This window comes from Panicum hallii, chromosome 8 (genome assembly GCF_002211085.1).
Source record: "Panicum hallii strain FIL2 chromosome 8, PHallii_v3.1, whole genome shotgun sequence".
Lineage (NCBI taxonomy): Eukaryota > Viridiplantae > Streptophyta > Magnoliopsida > Poales > Poaceae > Panicum > Panicum hallii.
The window spans coordinates 42,099,487-42,124,105 of NC_038049.1; the positions used below are offsets into that span (position 1 = coordinate 42,099,487).

At 52.7% G+C, this 24,619-nt stretch overlaps 1 protein-coding gene and 1 pseudogene across 14 annotated transcripts; both read right to left on the bottom strand.

The window, feature by feature from the left end:
- Positions 1-14,366: 14,366 nt before the first annotated feature.
- On the bottom strand, positions 14,367-16,584 carry LOC112872356 (annotated as a pseudogene).
- Positions 16,585-17,535: 951 nt separating this feature from the next.
- LOC112902271 (putative disease resistance RPP13-like protein 3) lies at positions 17,536-23,838 on the bottom strand. Of its 14 annotated transcripts, none has more exons than XR_003230542.1 (6): positions 23,450-23,837; positions 22,514-23,336; positions 20,202-21,861; positions 19,900-20,091; positions 18,308-19,362; positions 18,071-18,148 (listed from the first exon to the last, which is right to left on the bottom strand). XR_003230542.1 is itself a non-coding variant. In XM_025971254.1 (5 exons), exons 2-5 carry the CDS (start codon positions 23,320-23,322, stop codon positions 17,977-17,979), a joined length of 2,793 nt encoding a protein of 930 aa, XP_025827039.1. In that variant the 5' UTR covers positions 23,323-23,336; positions 23,450-23,837; the 3' UTR covers positions 17,536-17,976. The 14 variants fall into 14 exon arrangements, 5 of the variants coding, with proteins under 5 accessions (XP_025827039.1, XP_025827043.1, XP_025827041.1 ...); XR_003230541.1 differs by having other exon boundaries at positions 18,308-19,407; XR_003230540.1 differs by having other exon boundaries at positions 17,536-18,148; positions 18,255-18,406; positions 18,519-21,861; positions 23,450-23,836.
- Between the last annotated feature and the right edge of the window lie 781 nt (positions 23,839-24,619).

The following is a 24,619-nucleotide window of genomic DNA, read 5'->3' on the forward strand; positions in this document are numbered from 1 at the left end:
ATAGCGGGTGAGAAGGATAAAAGATTTAAGAGCCAGTCATATCTAGGCCTATCTCTCCTCAACATCCAAAGTTATCTAATTAGAAAATAATATTTACATAATTGCAGGCCTCTTATCTCCTCATCAATGCATAAAACAATAAGATTAGGAAATAATATTTTTATAATTGCTAGTCTCTTGCCGGTTGTTGTATTGGATATGGACTGATTCTTTTTGAATTTTGAATTTTTATATTGAAGTATATTTATTAATCATATTTTGCCTGAACTTTTTATGTTACGGTGATGCTCTAGCGCCGGCGGGATGGTATATTTTCAACCTTAGTGATGCCTTTGTTAACTTGCCAAACATATGTGAATGAATATGGAATTACAACGTGTGTTAGATACGTGTAAAAGCATGAATTTGTATGTGACACGGACTCATATCTTCCATTCACCAAATCAAATTTATATATTTACTGTTGTATTTGATATGGACTCTTTGTGGTAGTTTAGACCGTTAGATCTTTACAAAATTGGACAGTATATATTCTTCTCTTTTTTCCAATAAATGTGGTAATTTTTAGATTCTCTTGGCAAACGTGGTGGCTTATTTTAACACTATTGTATTAAGATAATAGATAGATAAAAGTTCTTCATAAAAAGTTATAACACTTGGAACGGGAGTAAGAGTGCCTTTTTACATAATAAATAGTGTAGGAGGATGCTGTCGGAGGAATTCTCCAGCCGGGTGGCGGAAAGCACCCGCCTAATCCTAGTCAAGGATGGGTTTGGAGGAGACTTAGGAGCGCTGGGTCGATGTGCGGATGAACACAGGAAGGACGCGAGGATTTTAGAGTGGTTCGGGCCGCCAGAGCGTAATACCCTACGTCCACTTTGGTGTTGTATTGATTGTGTGAGCACGGATGCTCCTTAGTTTGTGTTCGTGTGTGTGTCCAGAACCTCCGTTCTAACGAGTGCCCTCTCCCTTTTATAGTTCAAGGGGAGCGCTTACACTGCGAGGGACCCCGACATGTGGGTCCGGCCTGCAGGAGCTGTTCTTCGAGAGATATAGAGTCCTCCATCTCCAGCTCCTCTCCGTAGTCCTCTCAATCGAGAAGTTGATGTGCGTATCTACAGCCAGGATATGGCCGTGTACAGCCTTGTCTTGTACAGTGACCGGCGTCAGCGTTACCCAACAGTGAAGCCGTGCTGTCACTGTTGGGATGGGACCTTCGGTCAGTGGGCGACACGGGGCCGTCCTGCGGCGCGCGCTCTGTTACAGCGCACGCCTTGGCTCGCCTAATACAGGCCATCATCACGCGCGCAGCGCCGTGACGGGACTGCACACAGTCCGCGTACTGTGCGCGGTGATACGACGCGCCGCCTTCAGAACGGGCGGGCTTACCGCGGTGTCAGCTTACCTGCCCCGTGTGTAAGTGGCAGGCCGCACCTTTTGACTTTGGCGCGCCTGGCCCAGCTACCGCATTGAATGCGGGTAGGTGAGGAGGAGACCCGTAAGGGGCCTCCGGCCGCAGGCACGCGGCGGGGCCAGCCCCGCTCCTCCCGCAGGGCAGCACGTGGCGGCACCGGACCCCTTCCCGGGGGAAGGGGGGTCCGGGGCCCCCGTGGCTGGTCGGAGCGGGCCGGCCTGTGATGGCCCGGCCATCACACATGGCGTCCCCGGACCTCCCAGGGGAGGCCGGGTCCGCAGGAGTTATCCGAGGGCTCTCCTGCCCACGTGGGTGTGCAGAGGCCCCGGACCTCACGGAGCTCGGGGAGGGTCCGGAGACCGTGGTCCCAGCAGTCAGGCCCGGAGGCCGTATACCACGTGTCCCAGAGCCGAGGGGGAGAGTGGATTATGAGAAGTCCCAGTGCTTGGACACCCTAGCAGGAGGTACCCCTGTCTGTATGTACCGACAGTGGCCCCCGGGCCCACCTCGGGAGAGGAATGAACCCGCAGGTGGGGCCAAATCCCAGCACCGCGCCGGGTGGACAGCTCGTTCCCGCCAGGTGAGGGCATGGATGTCCTTTTGCCCATCGCGGGATTCCCGAAGGGCCCGTCCTCCGCACGCACCGTACGCGTCAGACGGTTCAGATTCTTGTCTTATTCGAGCCCGCCGTGCGGCTCGGGCGGTTCGGATTCCACCTTTCTCCCCCTCCTCCAGCAGCCACGCCATTGACTGGCGGGCCCGGGCCCACCAGTCATTGGGTGTGAGAGGAGGGGCCCGGTGTAGGCAACCGTTCGACTTCTCCTCGGTCGCCGCTGGAGCTCGAGAGGGCAACAGCTTTTGCATAAAAGGTATGCACCGAAGGGATCGGCTACCTTTTCGCCCTTGCCAACAACAAACGCCGTAGCGCCCCATCATCTCCGCACGCACATTTGCATCCAGCTTCCTTGCGCTCGGCATCCTTTCTCCTTCCTGCTCCCTTGCGATCCGTCCCCAACAATCTCCATGGCTTCACTTCCTAGCCCGCGCCGCTTCAAGACCCGGGATCAGCTGGACGCGGTGCGGCGCCTTCTGGGGTGGACCGCGCCGGCGAATGCTGGGAAGGTCAGGGCCGGCGAGGTTCCCCTCCGCGACCTTGCCGCGGGGGAGTTCGTCCTTTTCAATTCGTACATTATGTGCGGGTTGGTTCCTCCAATCTCCTCCTTCTTCCTCCTGCTCCTGGAGGAGTTTGGCCTCCAACTTCATCATCTCACCCCCCACTCCGTCCTCCTTGCGGCGGTCTTCGCCCACTTCATGGAGATGTTCGTGGGGGTGCGCCCCTGCACCACCATCTTCAAACATTTCTACTCCCTGGTCGGGACCGGGAAGAAGCGCGGCGAGATCGGCGCCTACTACTTCCAGCTCCGGCACGGGATGGCTGGTGCCTACATCGCCGCCTTCTCCAGTTCCAAGTGGGAGGACTGGCGTGAAGGCTGGGTCATCGTGGCTGACGAGCCCCACGACCGCCTGGAGCTGCCATCGGGGGGCCCCCAAAGCGACCGGAGCACCTGGAAGGCCAGGCCAACAATACCAGCGGGACTCGACCCAGTACTGAACCGGATTAAGAAGCTGGCGAGGAGCGGCCTGACCTCCATGATGGTGCTGGGCGACTTCTTGAAGCGGCGAATCGCCCCCCTGCAGCAGCGGTCCCGGATGGCCTATGTGTACACGGGGCTAAACGACTGCTGCAGGATCGCGCGCGGGCCCGGCGGCGACTTCACTAGGGCGGAGCTGGAGGCAGCGGTCCGGGCGATGACCGGCGAGGTGTTCGTTCCAGAGTCCCTGGTCCTCCCGAGCGGGGTGAAGGCCCTGTGCGAGGACCAGGCACTGCGGTCATCAGTCCTGGCGTCGATGCCGACCCTGGACGAGGGCGGCCTGGCGGTCCGGCAGTTGGGAGGAGACCCTAACCGTGGGCTCCAGATCCCAGGTGCCTCTCCGGGTCGCCAGCAACGCTCCAGCGAAGGTGCCGGGGAGCCGGGACCCCGAGGTCCGGCCCCCGGCGGAAAGGGAAAGGAGAAAACGCCGGCGCTAGAGCGCCGGCAAGAAGAAAGTGCAGGTGCTGCCCCGGCCCAGGGGAGCGATAAGGCTCAGGGGGCGGCACCTGAGCGGCGCAGCCAAGCCGAAGGGAGCAAGTCCCGGAGGCTCCAGCGCGGCGACGGTTCCTATGTCGGGGAACCAGCGCCGAAGCGCCAGAAGACGGCAGCGGCGGAGGAGCAGAGAGGAACTCCACCTCCTGCGCCACAATACCGACAACCGGAGAGGGGGCGAGAGGGGACACGACAGTCTCCTCCACCACCGCCTCCAGGGCGACGCCCGGCGACACCGCCTCCACCGCCCGAGGCCTATCCAGGACCCCGCTCACCGCCACCAGAAACTCCGGCGGCCAGGGACACCCACCAAAGGTCCGGGGGGTCCTCGGCCGGGAGGAAAATCCCCCCCGCAGCCCGGGGCAGTTGGGAGTGGTACGACTTCCCGTAAGTGGCTTTGTCAGGGTTTTCCATTCCATTTCTCGGCTTCAGGTGCTTAATCAAACAGGTGGTATGGCAGGGCGCAACCTTCAAATGCTCCAACTGGGGGACCCGGCCCCCAACCAACGCCGGAGTCCTCAGCATCGGCTCCAGCAGGGCCTCCGCCAGAAGCAGCCCCAGAAGCCTCCGGACCCAGTGGTCCGGAGCTGGAGGCTACCATGCCGCCACGTCCAGAAGCCGCCCCCCAAGAGGAGGCGATCAGGCCCACTGCGGTGGCAGAGGCCCCGGCAACAGCGCCGGCCGCCGAGGTCGGGCCTTCCCCAGCCGAACCGGCAGCTGAGGGGGTCGCTGCCACAGCGGAGGCTGCTAGGCCAGAGGCAGCGGCGGCGGCGGCGCCGGAGGCAGCGGAGGTGGCGACTCCGGAGGCAGCAGAGGTGGCGGCTCCGGAGGTTGCAGAGGCTGCGGCTCCGGAGGTTGCAGAGGCTGCGGCTCCGGAGGCCCCCGAAGTCGCCAGTAGCGCCGGACCACCAGCGGAGGAGGAGGAACCGGAGGTGGTATTGGGAAGGTATCTCCTCCCGAGCACAGCGGAGGTCCCACTCCCCCGGCTTATAGCCAAATGCCATCAAGCTCAACTGGAGCTAGAGACTGGCATACGCCGGGAGTGGGAGAAGCTGGAGGCGGAGCGCCAGCGGCTCTCCGACTGGGAGGTCCGCCTGGGGGACCGCATCAACACCGCCTCCGCCTGGCACGCCAAGGAGCGCGCCCAACTCGAGTTGGAGCGCGAAATCCTTCAGGAGAGGCAGGAGGAGGCGCGCGTCCGAGAGGCAGCAGCGCTCCAGCGGGAGAAGGCAGCCACGCGGCGGGAAGCGGAAGCCTTGGAGGGGCTGATTGCTGTGGAGGAGATGAAGCAGGCGGTGGCAGACAGAGAACGGACTGCCCGGGAGCTGGTGGCGCAGGCCAGGAAAGCGTCTGCGGCGGTCGAGGCGGAGAAAGCCACCCTTGCGGATCTGGCGGCGGCGGTAGCAAGGAGAGAAGAGGGGCTGGCCGCCCGAGAAGCAGGGGTGGCGGCCCGGCTCCAAGAGCTCCAAAGGCGAGAAGAAGCCGTGGAGGAGGAGCTGGCCGCCGGGACCCGAAGGCTCCAGGAGCGTGAGGCGGCCCTACGGGAGAGGGATGCCAAGGTGGAGGGGCTCCTGGCGGAGCAGCGCGCCGGCATCGACCGGTTAACAAGATGGGTTGGTGCAGTGAATCCTCTGCTAGAGGCACTCGGAGCCAACCCCATCTGGGTACCGGAGGCGCCTTCACCGTTCGGCGCCGCACTCCTGTTGCTGGACTCCACCGCCAGGCGGCTACAGGACGTGGAGGGCGGCATACAGGACCTCCTGGAGACAGAGGGACGAGCGGTTGCTCGGGGAATGGCGGAGTACATCCTCACCAGCTTCCGGAGCCATGACCCCGCCGTCCAACTGACTCCCGTCCTGGTCGGACCCCTCCGGGCGACAGCGGCCGCCGCGCGGGAAGGGGTCCAGGAGGCGGTGGACATGGTTGCGGCCCGCCTCCGGCGACGCCCCGAACCTACAGGAAGTGGAAGTGCCTCCGGACCACCAGAGCAGTAGTACTAGCATCTTTTTGTTATTTCTTTTGTAATATAACTTATGTAATGTTGTGTACATTATCAGTGATGCATTTAAGTATTCCATATGTCTACTTTTTTGCGAAAAACTTAACTGTTTTCCTGGTTGTCAATCTGCAAAGTGCCAAAGTACTTTTGGGCACACCGAGGTCCCGTGGCCCCCTGGGAGGTAGTCGCGATAGGATGGGACTAGCTGCCATAAAACCGAGGTCCTGCACATGACTTAGGATCGACGCTTAGTAGACGTCCCCACAGGTTCCCGGTCTGGCCAGCGGAGTCCGCCTAAGTTGCGTAGCAAGCCAGAGCACTAGGACCTACATTCGAGGATCAAAAGGGGTCCCGGTCCCTTGGAGCATGGTTTGAGGTACAACGGCGCTCACCCTAGGGGGGCAGGGCGTGTAGGCTTAGGGTACGGAACCAGGCTAAGCGGCTACACAACCCTGGACCCCAGCATAGGGCGAGCGCGTTTCCCTGAAGCCAGTTCACAGGGGTCCGGTTCCTTTTCTCCTGTGAAACAGAGGTCCCGGGCAGAGACGTTGCGTAGCAACTTAGAGGAGGCCTTAGGCACAGCACAGACGTGAAGAACACGTGGGGGTTAGCGTAATAAGAAGCGAAAAAACACAGGGTCACATAGACTTCAAGGACGCATTTGAGAACAAATTTTTCCTTAACGAATTGGTACAGAAGAGTTGTGCGATGTACACCAGGGGCCGGGTTTATGAGGGCGGACCTCTACCGCCCTGATCCGCACGGGAATGCTACCAATTACAAAGGAAAAATTTCCTCTCAACCGGGTCCTAGGGATAGAACTTACGGAGGTGCTCAATGTTCCATGGATTGGGTAGTTGCATTCCATCCTCCGCAGCCAAACGAACAGATCCGGGTCGGCACACCTTAGTTACCTTGAAGGGCCCCTCCCAGCTGGGGGAGAGCTTGTGCATACCTTCTCGGTTCAGGATCCGCCTTAAGACTAGGTCCCCGACCCGGAGCTCCCTGTAACGCACAAACCGTTGGTGGTAGCGCCGGAGCGCTTGGTTGTACCGTGCGTTTCGGACTGCTGCTCGCCATCTGCGTTCGTCGACGAGGTCCACATCCTGGCGACGCTCCTGTTCCTGCATTTCCTCATCAAAAGATCGGACTCGCAGAGAACCCATGGTGATTTCTGGGGGAAGGCACGCTTCGGCCCCGTAAACCAAGAAGAAAGGGGTTTCCCCTGTTGCCCGGCTGGGCGTGGTCCGGTTTCCCCATAACACACTTGGGAGTTCTTCAATCCACCTTGCGCCATACTTCTCAAGGTCACAGTAGGTCCGGATCTTGAGTCCCCTGAGGATTTCGGCATTGGCCCGCTCAGCTTGGCCATTGCTCCTGGGGTGCGCCACTGAGGCGAAACAGAGCTGGATGCCCATATCCTCACAGTACTCCTGGAAATACTGGCTCGTGAACTGGGTCCCATTGTCTGTGATGACGCGGTTCGGGACCCCGAACCGGCACACAATTGACCTGAGAAAAGCAGTTGCTGACGCCTTGGTGATGTTGACCACTGGGGTTGCTTCCGGCCACTTAGTGAATTTATCAATGGCAACATAGAGGTACCGGTACCCGCCAACGGCCCTAGGGAAAGGTCCCAAGATATCCAACCCCCATACCGCAAAGGGCCAAGAGGGGGGAATCATCTGCAGAGCCTGAGCTGGAGTGTGTATTTGCTTTGCGTGGAACTGACACGCTTTGCAGGACCTTACCAACTCGGCTGCATCCTGGAGCGCTGTTGGCCAGTAAAAGCCATGCCGAAAAGCTTTACCAACCAGCGTGCGGGATGAAGAATGACTTCCGCACTCGCCTCCATGGATCTCCGCAAGCAAGTCACGGCCCTCTTCCTGGGTGATGCACCGCATGAGGACACCGTTGGCGCCACGGCGGTAGAGATCCCCTTCTACCACTGTGTATCGCTTAGCCATCCGGACAATGCGCTCAGCAGATGCTTGATCTTCAGGAAGGTAATTATCTTTCAGGTAGTCCCGGACCTTAGAGATCCATGCATCGGGACCTTCCTGAGAAACTGGGTGTGGCCCCCTGAGATCTCCGGGACCCTCAAGGGAGCACACAGCCCTTGGCGGGCACCACAGATGGATTGTCGCCGGGACCGCTAGCGTCGAGGTGCTAGTCCGACCCCCTTCGCCCAGGTCGGCAGACTGGGCGGAAGGCTTCAGCAGACGTCTCAGGAAGACGCCCTCAGGCACGGGTGCCTGAGTCGATGCGCTCGCGGAGAGCGCATCAGCTGCTGTGTTGCCTTCGCGTGGAACGTGTTGCAGTTCCAGCACATCAAAGTCCTTCTCCAGCCTCTTCACATGAATGAGGTAGGCTGCGAGCTGGGGGTTGTTGCAGCAACACTCCCCCCGGACTTGCTTGATGATGAGTTGGGAGTCCCCTTTGACCAGGAGCTCCCGGACCCCTAGGGACAGAGCCGCCGTGAGCCCAAAGATTAAGGCCTCATACTCCGCCATGTTATTGGTGGCCTCAAATTCGAGGCGCACCATGTACTTTAACTGCTCGCCACGTGGGTCGATGAGGACCACGCCTGCGCCGGCCCCCTTGCTGCGGGCGGACCCGTCAAAGAAAAGGGTCCAGTGAGGTCCGGTGAAGACCGGAGCCCTGACCTCCGGATATGGGGGGTCCGTCCCTTGGTCCGGCCCCCCGGGGGCACCTGGTGCAGGCGTCCATTCCGCGATGAAGTCAGCAAGAATCTGGCTCTTGATGGCATGACGCGGCTGGAAGTCGAGTTGGAAGCCAGCGAGCTCTGCTGCCCACTTGGCGATGTTGCCTGTGGCGTTGGAGTTCTGAAGGATGCCCCTCAATGGATAGGAGGTCACCACCACGATCTTGTGGGCCTGAAAGTAATGGCGGAGCTTCCTGGACGCGACAAGTATAGCATAAAGGAGTTTATGCGTCTCAGGATACCTGGCCTTTGCCTCATGAAGGACCTCACTGACGTAGTAGACCGGCCTCTGGACGGTCCTGGCTCTGCCAAGTGGGCTGGGTCCTTCAATTTGTGCTGGGGACGCGTCGGCCCCCAAGCTGCCTAGCCCTTCTCCGGGTCGGAACCCGGCCGGACCCTCCGAAGTAGGGCCGGTTGCTGGAGTGGGGGAGGCCGGACCTCCTTCTCTTACAGGGGGGGTCACAGGGGCCCCCTGCGAGAGAAACTCGGACCTCTCGGTGACCAGCACCATGCTGATCACTTCGGTCGTTGCTGCAAGATAAAGAAACAGTGTCTCTCCTGGGTCCGGTGCAACTAGGACCGGCAAGGAGGTAAGGTACTGCTTCATCTCTTGGAAGGCGCGTTCTGCCTCTTCGGTCCATGCAAATGGGCCGGACCCCCTCATCAACTTGAAGAAGGGAAGCGCCCTCTCCGCCAGCTTCGAAATGAAGCGGCTGAGGGCGGCAAGGGACCCCGTCAGCCTCTGTACATCCTTGAGGCGCGCCGGGGGTCTCATTGCTTCAATCGCCCGGACCTTATCCGGGTTGGCCTCGATCCCCCGGTGAGAGACCAGGAAACCAAGGAGCCTTCCCGCCGACACGCCGAAGACGCATTTCTCGGGGTTAAGCTTAGTGGAGGTCGCTCGTAACTTGTCGAAGACTTGAGCTAGATTTTCTAAGAGGGAATTTGACTCTCTAGTCTTGACAACAATGTCATCAACATACACTTCGACTATATCTCTAACCAAATCACCCAGAGTGATGTTCATTGCTCGAGCAAAGGTGGGTAGTGCATTAAGCAATCCATAAGGCATGACTATATAACAATAGAGACCATCCACTGTTACAAAAGCTGTGTGCTTCCTATCATCACTAGCCATTTTGATTTGGTGGAAACCAGAATAAGCATCTATGAAGGACAGCAAATCACACCCGGAGGTGGAGTCTACAATCTGATCTATTCGCGGGAGTGGATAAGGGTCTTTTGGACATGCCTTGTTAAGATTGGTGTAGTCGATGCACATCCGAAGCTTCCCGTTAGCCTTTGGGACCACGACCGGGTTGGCCAACCATACAGGATGGTAGACCTCCTCGATGAAGCCAGCCTTCAGCAGCTTGCGGACCTCTTCACGGATGAAGTTTTGCCGCTCAATGGACTGCTTGCGTGGCTTCTGCCGAACCGGCCTGGCGTCGGGGCGGATCTTCAGATGATGCTCAATCACCTCCCTAGGGATCCCGGGCATCTGTGACGGTTCCCAGGCGAACACATCAACATTTGCCCGGAGGAAGGCGATGAGCGCGCTTTCCTATTTCTCTCCCAGGTTGCCACCGATGCGGGTGGTCTGGGAGGTCTCCGCTCCGACCTGGACGGTCTTCACAGGAACATCGTCCGTGTCGGACGGGCGGACCTTCGGTGCCTTGGCCAGAGCCTTGGCACGGGAGGTCGAGGGGTCGGACCCCTGGGCGCCAGCTGCAGGGGAAAGGTCCGTGGCCAGCGCATGGAGCTTTTCGACCGCCACCACGGCCGCGGCACGGTCGCTCTGGACAGTGAGGACACCTACCGGAGAAGGCATCTTCAGGACCAGGTAGCCGTAGTGGGCGACGGCCATGAACCGGTACAGGGCCGGCCTGCCGATGATGGCGTTGAAGGGGAGGTTAACTTCCGCAACCTCGAACTGGACGTTCTCGGTACGGAAATTGTCCTCCGTCCCGAATGTAACCGGCAGGGTGATGGTCCCCACCGGGTATACGGGATCCGGGCCCACTCCCGAGAATGGGCGCGATGGAGCCAGCTTGGACTCCGGGATTTGCAGGTGCTTGAACGCTGCATAGCTGATGACGCTTAGGCCGGCGCCTCCGTCGATCAGCACATGGTGAAGGCGAACATTGGCAATGGTGGGTGCTGTAATGAGCGGGAGCACTCCAGCGCCCGCCATGTTTTCTGGGCAATCAGATGGCCCAAAGGAGATGGTAGTGCCCTTCCACCGCTGATGGGGCGCCGCCTTCGGCACCCCTGGCTTCACCGAGAGGACCTCCCGGCGAAGGGCCTTGACGTCCCGCCGGGAGACGAGCTCCGAGCTGCCGCCGTACATAACGTACAGCTTCTTGCGGCGCTCGTCCCCACCGGACTCGGAATCGGACTGCTGGAAAAGTCCCTTGAGGTCTTTGTTGGGGGCTTGATACCCCAACTCTCTCTCCGTCGCGGCTGCGTCGACATCGGAGGCTTTCTCCTTACCGGACCGGCGCGGAGGGGAGGAACCCTCCTTAGCGGCTTGGTCACGCCTCTTGCTGAGGCGTTCCGCGAGCTTCTGGATCTCGCGGCACTCAGCGGCGCTGTGGCGAGCCCCAGGATGAACAGGGCACGACCCGGGGTCGGTGCGCTGCTGTCGCGGGCGCTTGCCACGGGAGTTTTGGCCTCCGGTCGTTGCAGCCGCAACGGCCGGACCCCCGATCCGTGACTTATCGAAGCCACGGCTCTTCTTGTTCTTCTTCTTGCCGCTACCAGGGGCAGCGACACTGGGCCCGCTCGTTTGAGCAGGTCCTGCCTGAGTTGCAGAGTGCCAAGCACGGCCTTCTGCAGCTCGGGCGCATTTGTCCGCCAGAGCGAACAGGGTGGTAACGGCTTCCACCTGGTGGGTCGCCAGCTTCTCTAGCATCTTCTCGTCTCGGACCCCCTGTCGGAAAGCCGTGATAATAGATGCATCGGAGATACGTGGGATGGTTCCACGTACCTTAGTGAAGCGGGAGATGAAGGCCCGGAGGGTTTCCCCGGGTTGTTGCCTCACGGCGTGGAGGTGGGCCTCCACGCCATGCTGCTGGTACGCGCTGGCGAAGTTCGCCGTGAACTGTGCGCAGAGTTCGCCCCAGGACTGGATGGATCCCGGGGTAAGGTTCATGAGCCAGGTCCGGGCTGGCCCGGTCAAGGCTACATGAAAGTAACTTGCCATGACGGCTTCGTTACCTCCAGCCGCCGTGATGGCGGTGATGTAGACCTGCAGGAACTCTGACGGGTTGGAGGACCCGTCATATTTTTCCGGCAGGTGAGGCCGAAACTTGGACGGCCAGGCGACCGCGCGAAGGTGGTCTGCGAGCGCTGCGCAGCCCACGCCCGACACCGGCGCCTGGGTGAGTCCTTGCGGCCTGGCCGTAGCCGCATCGAGCTCAGGGGCTAGGTTCCGACCCTCAATGTTGAGCCGTCGGTTACGTGCTCGCTCGATGGAGATCCTGGCATCCTCTCCCGCATGCCTGCGGTTGAGCTCTGCGCGGAGGTCTTCGGTCCGTGCACTCCTCACTGATGGTGAGTGCACAGAACCGGATGCGCCGCCCTGGCGACGGCGCTGCCTGGATACAGAGCCCCCCGCTGAGCCTGGGGAAGCCTGTGCCAGGTTGAGGAGTCGGTCGACGTCGTCACGCCACTGTCTGTGCGCGTCTGGCGACGCCGCCTCGCCAGGGGGGTTGCGGAGCAACTCCCTGGCTGCCATGAGGGGCCCGCTCGGTGGGAGCACCGATTGGGCCACGGAGTCCCGCTCCGCTGCGCATGGCGGAGCAGCACGCGGAGCCACCCTGGAGGCGTGACGGCGCGAGGCGTGTGGCGCTGTCGACGCCACTTCTTCACCGATCAGGAGGTCATGGTGACCATTTTCCTGCGCCATTGAAGTCGTGGAAATCGACCGAGCGCAAAACCAAACCTAGCTCCCCTACCTGGCGCGCCAAATGTCGGAGGAATTCTCCAGCCGGGTGGCGGAAAGCACCCGCCTAATCCTAGTCAAGGATGGGTTTGGAGGAGACTTAGGAGCGCTGGGTCGATGTGCGGATGAACACAGGAAGGACGCGAGGATTTTAGAGTGGTTCGGGCCGCCAGAGCGTAATACCCTACGTCCACTTTGGTGTTGTATTGATTGTGTGAGCACGGATGCTCCTTAGTTTGTGTTCGTGTGTGTGTCCAGAACCTCCGTTCTAACGAGTGCCCTCTCCCTTTTATAGTTCAAGGGGAGCGCTTACACTGCGAGGGACCCCGACATGTGGGTCCGGCCTGCAGGAGCTGTTCTTCGAGAGATATAGAGTCCTCCATCTCCAGCTCCTCTCCGTAGTCCTCTCAATCGAGAAGTTGATGTGCGTATCTACAGCCAGGATATGGCCGTGTACAGCCTTGTCTTGTACAGTGACCGGCGTCAGCGTTACCCAACAGTGAAGCCGTGCTGTCACTGTTGGGATGGGACCTTCGGTCAGTGGGCGACACGGGGCCGTCCTGCGGCGCGCGCTCTGTTACAGCGCACGCCTTGGCTCGCCTAATACAGGCCATCATCACGCGCGCAGCGCCGTGACGGGACTGCACACAGTCCGCGTACTGTGCGCGGTGATACGACGCGCCGCCTTCAGAACGGGCGGGCTTACCGCGGTGTCAGCTTACCTGCCCCGTGTGTCAGTGGCAGGCCGCACCTTTTGACTTTGGCGCGCCTGGCCCAGCTACCGCATTGAATGCGGGTAGGTGAGGAGGAGACCCGTAAGGGGCCTCCGGCCGCAGGCACGCGGCGGGGCCAGCCCCGCTCCTCCCGCAGGGCAGCACGTGGCGGCACCGGACCCCTTCCCGGGGAAGGGGGGTCCGGGGCCCCCGTGGCTGGTCGGAGCGGGCCGGCCTGTGATGGCCCGGCCATCACACATGGCGTCCCCGGACCTCCCAGGGGAGGCCGGGTCCGCAGGAGTTATCCGAGGGCTCTCCTGCCCACGTGGGTGTGCAGAGGCCCCGGACCTCACGGAGCTCGGGGAGGGTCCGGAGACCGTGGTCCCAGCAGTCAGGCCCGGAGGCCGTATACCACGTGTCCCAGAGCCGAGGGGGAGAGTGGATTATGAGAAGTCCCAGTGCTTGGACACCCTAGCAGGAGGTACCCCTGTCTGTATGTACCGACAGATGCCTTTTGCTACACGGCACTTGGACGAAAATTCTCTTCCCCACATCTGAATTTTCGCCGAGACTATTATTAATTTATTACCTATCTGAGCGGACGTCTCAACATGTGGGAACACCAATGGATTCGATAAACCTGGATTCTGATATACTAATTTGTCTCGTAAAAACATTTTAAAAAATGATAATTATACTATAGATTTTTTTTAAAGAGGTCAAGTTATCTGGTTTTGTTCTTTCCAGCATAGGCTAGGAACGAGGTGAATGTGGATTGTGGTGGAGGTTAATTATACTGATTTTTCAGGGTTTTTATATATTTTTATGTCTATTAATATCTTATTATCATATCTATATCTATATCAGTTTATCTATAAAAATAAATCCATTGATTCATTTGACTCTGGAGTCTGGACGATGATGGCGCTGCATGTTTCAGAGCGCTCGAACAAGGCTCCAGCCATCGTTGTCGTCCTCGCCGTCGCTGCGCCACTGCTGATGCCTCGTTGTCGTATCGGCAGCCTATAGCCGCGCCGCCGTCGAGCAGCATCCGGAAGGTACTCTGTACGCGGGGTGCATGAAGGCTGGGAGCTGCATACTCACGCCGGAGTGTGTGCCCGGAAAATTGCAGGCACATTCAGATTTATTTAAGAATAGTGAAAAGTTCCGGCCTTGACCATTCGCGGGCGAATCTCACAAGCAAGAGCACAGCACGCAGGCAGTCAAAACATAGCTAAGTGCCAAACTGTTGAAAAGTAAACCGATAGATTACGTATCAATCCTTCTTCTGCTTGTCCCCATCGTGTTCGTGGTCCACGGCGACTGTAACGCGATGGTCTGATGAAGCTACTCATGTTCGCGGAGCAGAGTTACGCACAGAACAGAGCACGCTGAAACAGAGGATGGGGGATCAGTACTATCTAGTGGTCTCATACTCTCGTTGCACACCGAAACAGAGCATGCATCGGAGTTGCCATGAAATGCTACATCAGTTGGCCTATATTTATTACAAGGAAAGAGAACGGCGACCATGCACACTGGCATCTTTGCTCTGACGTCTCACCAGCACATGACGATCAAGGTCACAAGCTGCAAATTACACAAAATACTTCTTGTTCCTTGCTAGACTAACAAACAGCAGGCTACCCACAACGTAAAACCTATGCAAATGATCGTGCTTTTAATTTGCACTCAACTCAAATACTATCTCATGCCTGGGATGATTGGGATGCATTTCAGCTGCATGCGTCAGTGCAGCCTTGGCTTGCTCCGCCTCCTCCTTGCTAGCGCCTTCACATTCGACGGAAGCAAAGAACTCCTGCAGTGATGGCAGGTTCCCCAGGGCCAACTCGCTGGCAATTCCTCCTCCCTCCCGCACGTAAAACAACGACCAGAGGTGAAGCGCTCTGAGCCTTGGCATAGCTCCTTGTTGAAACACCACTGGCCATACAAATTGCAAGAAGGAACAGAATACAAGGCACGGGAACGAACCAGCACCAACAACGAATCCTTGAACGATTCCCAGGTTCTTGTTGTCCACCTCCAGCCACAGAGCGCGGAGAGCTGGCAACCTCCCGAGGATTTCGAGATCGACTTGATGCAGCTCCCTCACAGCGATACCTAGGCAGGTGAGATCCCGAACAAGTGATGGATTCACCCAAGCCGGCAGTGTAGAAAACCAACAGCTGCTTGCTGTATCCAAATCACGAATATGTCGAGGGGCGATCCAAGTGTCCAATACACCGATGCTACGTTCAAGGCGGACTGAGATATATAGTTCCTGGATCTTTTGTAGCATGCGTAGGCCCTCCAACAGCTTGTCATTCCACTCCTCCAATTCAATCTGCAGCCGCCTTAGTGCAGCTAGCTGGCCCAACTCTTGTACAATATTTATGGTGGAGCCATCAATGCGTAACACCGACAGCTTTTCAAGGCATGTTAGGTTTCCAATTCCATTCGGCACTCTTGTCCACCGGTCGATGTATAGGAACATCAAATTAGTTAGCTGAACAACACCTGAAGGCAACCATGAAATAGTATTGAACCTAACATCCAACGTTTGTAGAAATTGCAGGTTTCCTATTTCTTCCGGGAGCTGAGAAATACGCGTACAATATAGTCCCAAGTACCTCAACTGATATAAATTCCCAAGGTACTTGAGGCTATTAGCTTGTGAAAGATCACATTCACATAAATCCAGTACACGTAGAACTCGGCAGCTCCCAAGAGCCGGCGCTTGAGCAGCAGCAGATGGGAAGATAACAACTGACCTTGCATGTTGCAACAAGCTCCTAGTAGTAGCATGAGCCACTACATGACTGTTCTTGCCATTTTGAAGGGACAACCTCCGAATCGTACTTGTTGGAGATGTGCTATCCATATCACTTAGTACAGCAACAAAGTTTTCTTCACTTGACAAGGAACGGATAAGATCCAGCACCATATCATGTACGCGACAACTATGTGGCATGCCAGTTGATGAGTTATGTATCGGTTGGATCATACTTCTATTTATGAGCACGTTGAAATAACTCTCTCCGAGTTCAAATACACTCTTCCCCTGTTTTTCACTTTGGATAAAACCTTCAGCGATCCACATTCTTATCAAACGATCCTTGTCAATTCCAAAATCTTCTGGAAATATGCTTAAATATAATAAGCAAGTCCTTAGATGGCATGGCAGCTCATAATAGCTAAGTGACAAAATCTTTCTCATATTCTTCACATTTAGATTGTTTTCTAGACCAGTACCAATGGAATTGTATACCTCGTACCAATCCATTTTATTTCTTGCTTTACAAGCTAGCAGACTTGCCATCGTAATAACCGCTAAGGGTACACCAGCACATTTTTTTAGTATTTTGTCAGATACTTCGGCCAGCTCCTCATCAGGATATTTTTCTCTGCCTTCATTATCGTATTTGTTTTCAGTACCAAATATTCTTCTATACAGTAACTTTCGGGAGTTATTCAAAGAAAGGGGTTTCAGCTTGTAAGCACCACCAGCTTGTTCAGCAACATCATAATTACGGGTAGTTGTAATAATAGTGTATCCAACATCATTATCAGGCAAAGCACATCTGATCATTTTCCATACTGAGATATCCCAAATGTCATCGATAACAACAAAATACCTATACATATGGCAAGTTATTAGCAATGGTTTTAGGTTGGAAGAACTTTTAATAATATTCATATACCACAATATGCAAATTAAGCTAACTGGGCCATTAAATATTTTTGTGATTAAACTAAAATAGCTAGGGAGCAGCGAGATTAGCATGTATATAGACAAAATAAGTCCAGTCAAAAACAAAGATTGTAGATATTTGCCATATCATTTTCACTTAACAATGATGTGAAAAAGACAAAGTCATTGTATTTTGTCATTTAACAAGGGCCGGGCATGTACATATTTAGCTGACAGTATGTCGATTTAGGCCATGTATAGATCTAATTGTGAATTTAGAAATCAGACAAAAATCACAATGAGATCTAAACACCTAGGTAATTGGACAGATAAGAAATTCCAAACACCCTTCGTATCGTAATCACACTATATCTCTCCATCCTACTGTTGAGGTTATAGATCCAAAAACTACTATTCATACTGTATAATCTAAACACCTAGGTAATTGGACAGATAAGAAATTCCAAACACCCTTAGTATCGTAATCACACTATATCTCTCCATCCTACTTTTGAGGTTATAGACACAGCTAACTCTCCAACTATCTTATGATCTATAGATCCAAACAGCCCAACTACTAATTTGTACGAGATCGAACCATGACCTTAGTATCATGAATGGAAGGCGTAAATTATCGGTGGCAAAAATATCACATATATGTGCAAATTGATAGAATGTTCTAATAATGTCCATATACCACGATATGAAAATTAAGCTCACTTGACCACTGCTAATGTTTTAGTGATTAAGCTAAAATAGCTAGGGAGCAGCTAGAATTAGCATGTAGTCATGTACGTAGACAAAATAAGTCCGGTCAGAATCTTTGCCAAGACATAAAAGGAGTCCAATCGGAAACAAAGATCATAGATTTTGCTACATTATTTAGTGCACTCCATAATTATGTGAAAAAGACACAAAGTGATTGTATTTTATTATTTAATAAAGGCCACATGCATGAACATTTAGTTGATCATATGTACACTTATCTCATGTCTAGACCAAAGCTTTCCATGTGTGTTAAGCAACAGACCAAAGCTTTTTTAATGCAAGTTCGGTTGGTGAAGCTACTCGTGGGCACCATGCTCTGCAGAACAGAGTTATGCGCAGAACAGAGCACACGGAAAAACAGAGCATGCACACTGGCATCTATACTCTGACTTCTCACCGGCACGCATGACGATCAAGGCCACAAGCTGCAAATAACCCAAAATACTTCTTGCCCCTCTTTGTCAAACATAGCTAGACTCCTGAAGATTCGTACGAACAAATGGCAGGCTAAACACAACATAAAAGCTATGCAAATGATTGCGCTTTTGAGAGCCTCATGAAAGCAGACCACTGCACTCAACAGCAACACACCCTACAATAGGATGGATACCCATGCGTGACATCTAGGCCCGACTCTGTCGCCGCAATGCCCTTGCGTTTTGTTCTGTCCAAGGCCTCCCGTGGCATTGCAGGCTCCTGAGGACGTGCGGCATTATTGATGTCAGCGACAGGGAGCGGCATTACGGTACTGCAGAAAATGGAGTAAAATTTAGCCAGCCAGGAAGACCTCTAGGTTCCAAGCGTGCACAAGGCACACATCGTAATATGTAGTGCTTTAACCAACCAAAGCTAACCCCAAACATGCGACATTTCCATGGGAAACCGAGTAGCTAACATCACTGCTTACAGGTTCGAGTTGTTTGGTACCGTCCATGGTTGACCAATTTAATCTCTGCAGATGTGGCGAAGCAGATCTTTTCTCCGGTTTGCTATTCTTCATCTGAATCTGAGACAGAAATCGAAACAAAATTAAGATTAGAAGAAAATACTGGGCCGGAAAAAACAACGCCAATGAAGTTTAGAAGAAATGGGAAAGGAGAGAAGCAAGGATCAACTACAGAAGCTACATGCGTCAGCGGGACCATGGCTTGCTCCGCCGCCTCCTTGGTAGCGCCTGCACCTAGGATTTCAATCTTGACTTCCTGCAGTGATAGCAGGTTCCCTAGGCCAAAATCGAGACCACCATCGCTGCTGGCCATTCCTCTTGCCTCCCGCACATAAAACAACGGCCAGATCCGAAGCTCTCTGAGCCTCGGCATAGCTTCTTGTTGAAACACCACTGGCCATACAGATCGCGAGAACCAACAGCTTACGAGGCACGGGAAGGAACCAGCACCAACAACGAATCCCTGAAGGATTCCCAGGTTAGACATAGCGGAGAGCTGGCAACCTCCCGAGGATTTTGAGGTCGCCCTGATGCAGCTCCCTCACGGCGATGGTTAGACAGGTGAGATCCGGAACAAGCGATGGATTCACCCAAGCTGGCAGTGTTGAAAACCAACAACTGTATTGTGTAACCAAGTCACGGAGACGTCGAGGGGCAACCCAGGTATCCAATCCACCTATGCTGCGGTGAGGATGATGGAGCATGATCGATACACAGTTCCTGAATCTTTTGTAGCTTGTGCAGGCACTCTAACAGCTTGTCATTCCACTCCTCCAATTTAATCCACAGCCGCCTCAGTTCAGTTAGCTCGCCCAACTCTTCTATAATGTTTATGGCAGAGTCATCAATGTATAACTGTGACAGCAGCTCAAGGCATGTTAAGTTTTCTTCACTTGACAAGGAACGGATAAGATCCAGCACCATATCATGTATGCGACAACCATTTACCATGCCAGTTCATGAGCTATGTATCGGTTGGATCATACTTTTGATTATGAGCTCGTTGAAGTAAAACTCTCCGAGTTCAAATAGGCAAAATATAATAGAAGTCCAATCAGAATCTTTGCCAAAACATAATAGAAGTCCAATCAGAAACAAAGACCATATATTTTGCTATATTATTTTTGCACTCCATAATGATGTAAAAGAAAACAAAGCTATTGTATTTTATTATTGGCTAAAAAGTCTTTATGAGAGCTAAACACACCAGGTAATTGGATAGATTATAAAAACCTTAGCACCCAGATTATTGTAATCCCACTTTCTCTCTCCATCCTACTTTTGAGGATATAAACACAACTAAAAAAAAGATGATTAGAAGGAAATAAAGTGGGGAGGATGTGTTAGAATAACGGAGAAAGAACATCTGGAGCTAAGGTGGCATAGGGTGGGAAAAAACCAACGCAATTAAGTTTAGAAGAAATGGGAAAGGACAGAAGCAAGGGCCTATTTAGAAGGAATAAGGGTCCATTTAGGAGTGCTCCACTCCACGAAATTCAACTCCGCTCTACTGTCTCCATCATGGAGCAGCACCACCTAGAGGATCTACGCACCTTCATATTTGAATATGTATATCATGGTTGGGATGATTGGGATGCATTCTAGCTGCCAGCGTCAGTGCAGCCTTGGCTTGCTCCGCCTTCTCCTTGTTAGCGCCCGCACACTGGAGGTCAGCTGCGACCCATTGCAGCGATGGCAGGTTCCCCAGGCCCAAGTCGAGGCCACCATCGCTGCAGGCAATTCCTCTTGCCTCCCGCACATAAAACAATGCCAAGAGGTAAAGCTCTCTAAGCCTTGGCATAGCTCCTTGTTGAAATACCACTGGCCATACAAATTGCGAGAAGCAACAACTTACAAGGCACGGGAAGGAACCAGCACCAACAACGAATCCCTGAAGGATTCCGAGGTTCTTGTTGTCCACCTCCAGCCACAGAGAGCGGAGAGCTGGCAACCTCCCGAGGATTTCAAGATCGACTTGATGCAGCTCCCTCACATCGATATATAGGCGGGTGAGATCCGGAACAAGTGATGGATTCACCCAAGCCGGCAGTGTAGAAAACCAACAGCTGTGTACTATACGCAAATCACGAATATGTCGAGGGGCGGTCCAGGCATCCAATCCACTGATGCTACGTTCACCAGAACAGACTGAGATATCTAGTTCCTGGATCTTTTGTAGCATGCGTAGGCACTCCAACACCTTGTTGTTCCACTCGTCCAATTCAATCTCCAGCCGCCTTAGTGCAGCTAGCTGGCCCAACTCTTCTACAATATTTATGGTGGAGCCATCAATGTATAACGACGACAGCTGTTCAAGGCATGTTAGGTTTCCAATTCCATTCGGCACTTTTGTAGACCCGTCGATGTATAGGAACATCAAATTAGTTAGCTGAACAACACCCGAAGGCAACCATGAAATAGTATTGCCCCTTACGTCCAATGTTTGCAGAAACTGCAGGTTCCCTATTTCTCCCGGGAGCTGAGAAATACTTGTCTCACATAGTCCCAAGTACCTCAACTGATATAAATTTTCAAGGTACTTAAGACTATTAGCTTGTGAAAGATCACATTCACATAAATCCAGTACACGTAAAACCTGAAAACTCCCAAGAGCCGGCGCTTGAGCAAATTCAGATGGGAAGATAACAACTGACCTTGCATGTTGCAGCGAGCTCCTAGTAGCATGAGCCATTATGTGACTGTTCTTGACATTTTGAAGGGACAACCTCCGAATCGTATCTGATGGAGATGTGCTATCCATATCACTTAGTACAGCAATAAAGTTTTCTTCAGTTGACAAGGAACGGATAAGATCGAGCACCATATCATGTACGCGACAACTAGGTGGCATGCCAGTGTGTCTGTCATATATTGCTTGGACCATACTTCTATTTATGAGCTCATTGAGGTAACTCTCTCCGAGTTCAAATAAACTCTTCCCATGTTTTTCACATTGGATAAAACCTTCAGCTATCCACATCCTTATCAAACGACCCTTGTCAATTTCAAAATCTTCTGGAAACATGCTTAAATATAATAAGCAAGTCCTTAGATGGCATGGCAGCTCATAATAGCTAAATGATAAAATCTTTCTCATATTCTTCACATCTAGATTGTTTTCCAGACCAGTACCAATGGAATTGTACACCTCATACCAATCTATTTTATTTCTTGCTTTACAAGCTAGCAGACTTGCCATCGTAGTGATTGCTAAGGGTACTCCAGAACATTTCTTTAGTATTCTGTCAGATACTTCGGCCAGCTCCTCATTTGGACATTTTTCTATGCCTTTATTATCGTATTTGTTTTCAGTACCAAATATTCTTCTATACAGCAACTTGCGAGAGTTATTTAATGAAAGGGGTTTCAGCTTGTAAGCACCACCGGCTTGTTCAGCAACATCAAAAATACGGGTAGTTGTGATGATAGCGTATCCAACATCATTATCAGGCAAAGCACATTTGATCATTTTCCAGACTGAGATATCCCATATGTCGTCAATAACAATGAAATACCTATACATATGACAGGTTAGTAGCAAGAACAAATGGTTTTAAGATGGAAAAGGTTATCATAATGTACATATACCACGGCGGTATGCAAATTGAGCTAACTGGACAACAACTAAAGTTTTAGTGACTAGAGTAAAATAGCTAGGGAGCAGCTAGATTAGCATGTATGTAGACAAAATAAGTCCACCCAGGATCATTGACAAAACAAAAAGGAACTCGAATCAGAAACAATGATTGTAGATTTTGCTTATTTACACTTGAAAATATGCGAAAAATATTAAGTGGTTTCTATTTTGCTATTTAACTAGGGCCATGCATGAGCATCTAGTTAACCTTATGTAGACTTAGGCCATGTCTGGATCTAATTTTGATAAAAGAAATCAGATAAAAATCATTATGAGAAATAAACACCCAGATTATTGTAATCCCACATCTACCTTCACCCTAATTTTGAGGTAATAGACACAACCAACCCTCCAACCATCTTAAAATCTAGGAACCCAGACAACCCAGTTATAATGTATAATCTAGATTCTTTCTTACAATCTGACAAGATCCAAACATGGCCTTTAGTATTATGAATGCAAGGCATAAATTATCATTGGCAAAAAAAAAATCCCAAATGTACAAGTTTACATGAGGAATGATCTCATACCTTTTCTCTTGAAGGAATTCTCTGAGTACTTTTATAAGCCGACTCTCATCCAATGTTTCTTCATTATTTGTTTTGCCAAGATCACAAAGCAAGCCCTTGAATAATTTCTTCAAGTTAGGAGTTTGAGACACTGAAACAAAAGCACAACAATCGAATCGTGCTCTAATCTTTTCATAAACTGCTTTTGCAAGAGTTGTCTTTCCCAGTCCCCCAAATCCAACAATGGAAACTATCTTTCCATGCTGCTGCATGGACACTTCATTCTCTTCTTCTAGAGTCTTAATTAGCTCATCTCTTGCCTCATCAATTCCAACAAGCTCTTTCGCCTCCGTGTACTGACTGAATAAACGTGGATCGATCATGACAGGCATAGCAACATCAATGTTGATCTTGTACCTTCCATGCCGCTTGGCTACCTCTTCGACACGGGTCTTGATGTCTCTGATCTCAGTGGCCATCCCATGGCGAATCTTGGCCTTTCTAAACAAACCAACACTTCTATCAATGAACTTCTTGATGCCATGCAGATTGCCCTGCTCTTTACCCTGCCCACGGACCATGAATGTGTCAATACCGTCCTCTATATCATAGGACAGCTCCCTCAAATCCCTAGCCCAGATCTTGTCTTGAATGTCAAGCCGGTCGGCCGGTGTGCTAGAGACCTTCTCAAGGGCACCCTTCATACTCTCGAGCTCCGATTGGAGAAACCTGATCTCCCCCTTCAGCCCCTTCTGCAGATTGTACTCGCCAATGAGAAGTTCACCCAGCTTGGTGATAACGCTTGGCAGTGCACCTGTCACCACCTCCATGCAAGGATTTGTCCCTGGGCGAATACAAGGAGCTAGTAGGTTATTGTTTCTGTTTTCCCTGGTGTTGCACTTGCACAAGGCGCGTCTGAATAATAAAGGATGAGAGGGTACAAGATATAGGACTCACTAGGTTCTTCTTGATGGGAATCAAGAGCTGCCACAGCTAGGCAGGAACTTGGATGGAGTCGCTGCTGGTCGTCCCCAGATCGTGCTTGTGCGACGCTATGCAACTTCCACGGCCGCCTTGACTCGAACTTGCTGCCGCCAACCAACTCAGGTGCTCGCAGCTGCCATATAATACAACGCTATGCCAGTGGAATGAACGGCAATAACAGATGAGAGATGGAATGAGATCGGATCAAATAAAGGGAAACTGGATAGGAGGGAAGTGTGTAAAAGAACCAATAAATATTGGGGCTCAAATCAAAATTAACTTTAGCCCGGTGGGTTGGAATTTTGCTTGCAAAGTCAAGCACTTCAGGGATATAAAAGGATAAAATAAACCTTGTGCGTTTTCTGCTGGCGCTGCCTTTTCCTTTGTTGGCACTGCCTTTTCCTTTGTTGTTTTAATTACGCATAATGCCTTTTGCTTTCGTCCTTGCACCAACTAAAGGAAAAACCTCACTAGTTCTCAAAGCAATACAGGTGGCTGCTTGTTTAACTACAAGAGTGGGACCTGCTAAGAAGAATTTGATCAAGCACGCAACGCATGGGTCATCTGTGCTTTCCGTCTTGCCACTGTAGCAAAACATGACGTCGCTGCAGGGATAAAAGAAATTAACAAGACGAATCTTCTTCCTTTTCCTTAGACCAAAGTGAAGTAGACAGGCCATGGTGGAAGATGGCATCTTCTTGCCCTTATGATCAACCTTTCCCTTTACAAATATCCTCACTTATCATTTTAGTGGGGTGCAGTACACTATAGGACATAGACCAGCGGAGCATGCAAGTGTGGGCATTCTAGGAGGTAGTGGTATGCATGCACTGAAGTCTGAAGTCTGAATCCGGCCGGGTGGCAATGGCAGGAAAAACCTCACTAGTTCTTCCATATGCAACGGAATCAGCGATTGTACTGCACCAATCTGTCTCTGCCTTCCAATGTACACCCCTTAGTATTGTGCCGAGCTCTGTTCTGAAACCTGAAGGCCGGCCGTTTCTTACCATGTACAACATTACCACATTCAAAAGGCACACAAGGAACAGAAGACAGAACCACTTGATGGCGTCCTCAGCGAGCCGCTGACCTGGGTCTCCATGGCGTCGTCGTCACGTTTGGGTGCCCGTACCTCGACGTGTG

Bases quoted from the DNA above. Each gene is read 5' to 3' on its own strand.
- LOC112902271 (XM_025971254.1), bottom strand. From the start codon at position 23,322: ATGGAGGTGGTGACAGGTGCACTGCCAAGCGTTATCACCAAGCTGGGT. The intron at 18,407-20,201 runs GTAAGTTGTTGC...TTTCTGTCTCAG, and splicing joins CTGGTTCCTTCCCGTGCCTT to ATTCAGATGAAGAATAGCAA. The intron at 18,149-18,254 runs GTTAGCTTTGGT...CATTTTCTGCAG, and splicing joins GGAAATGTCGCATGTTTGGG to TACCGTAATGCCGCTCCCTG.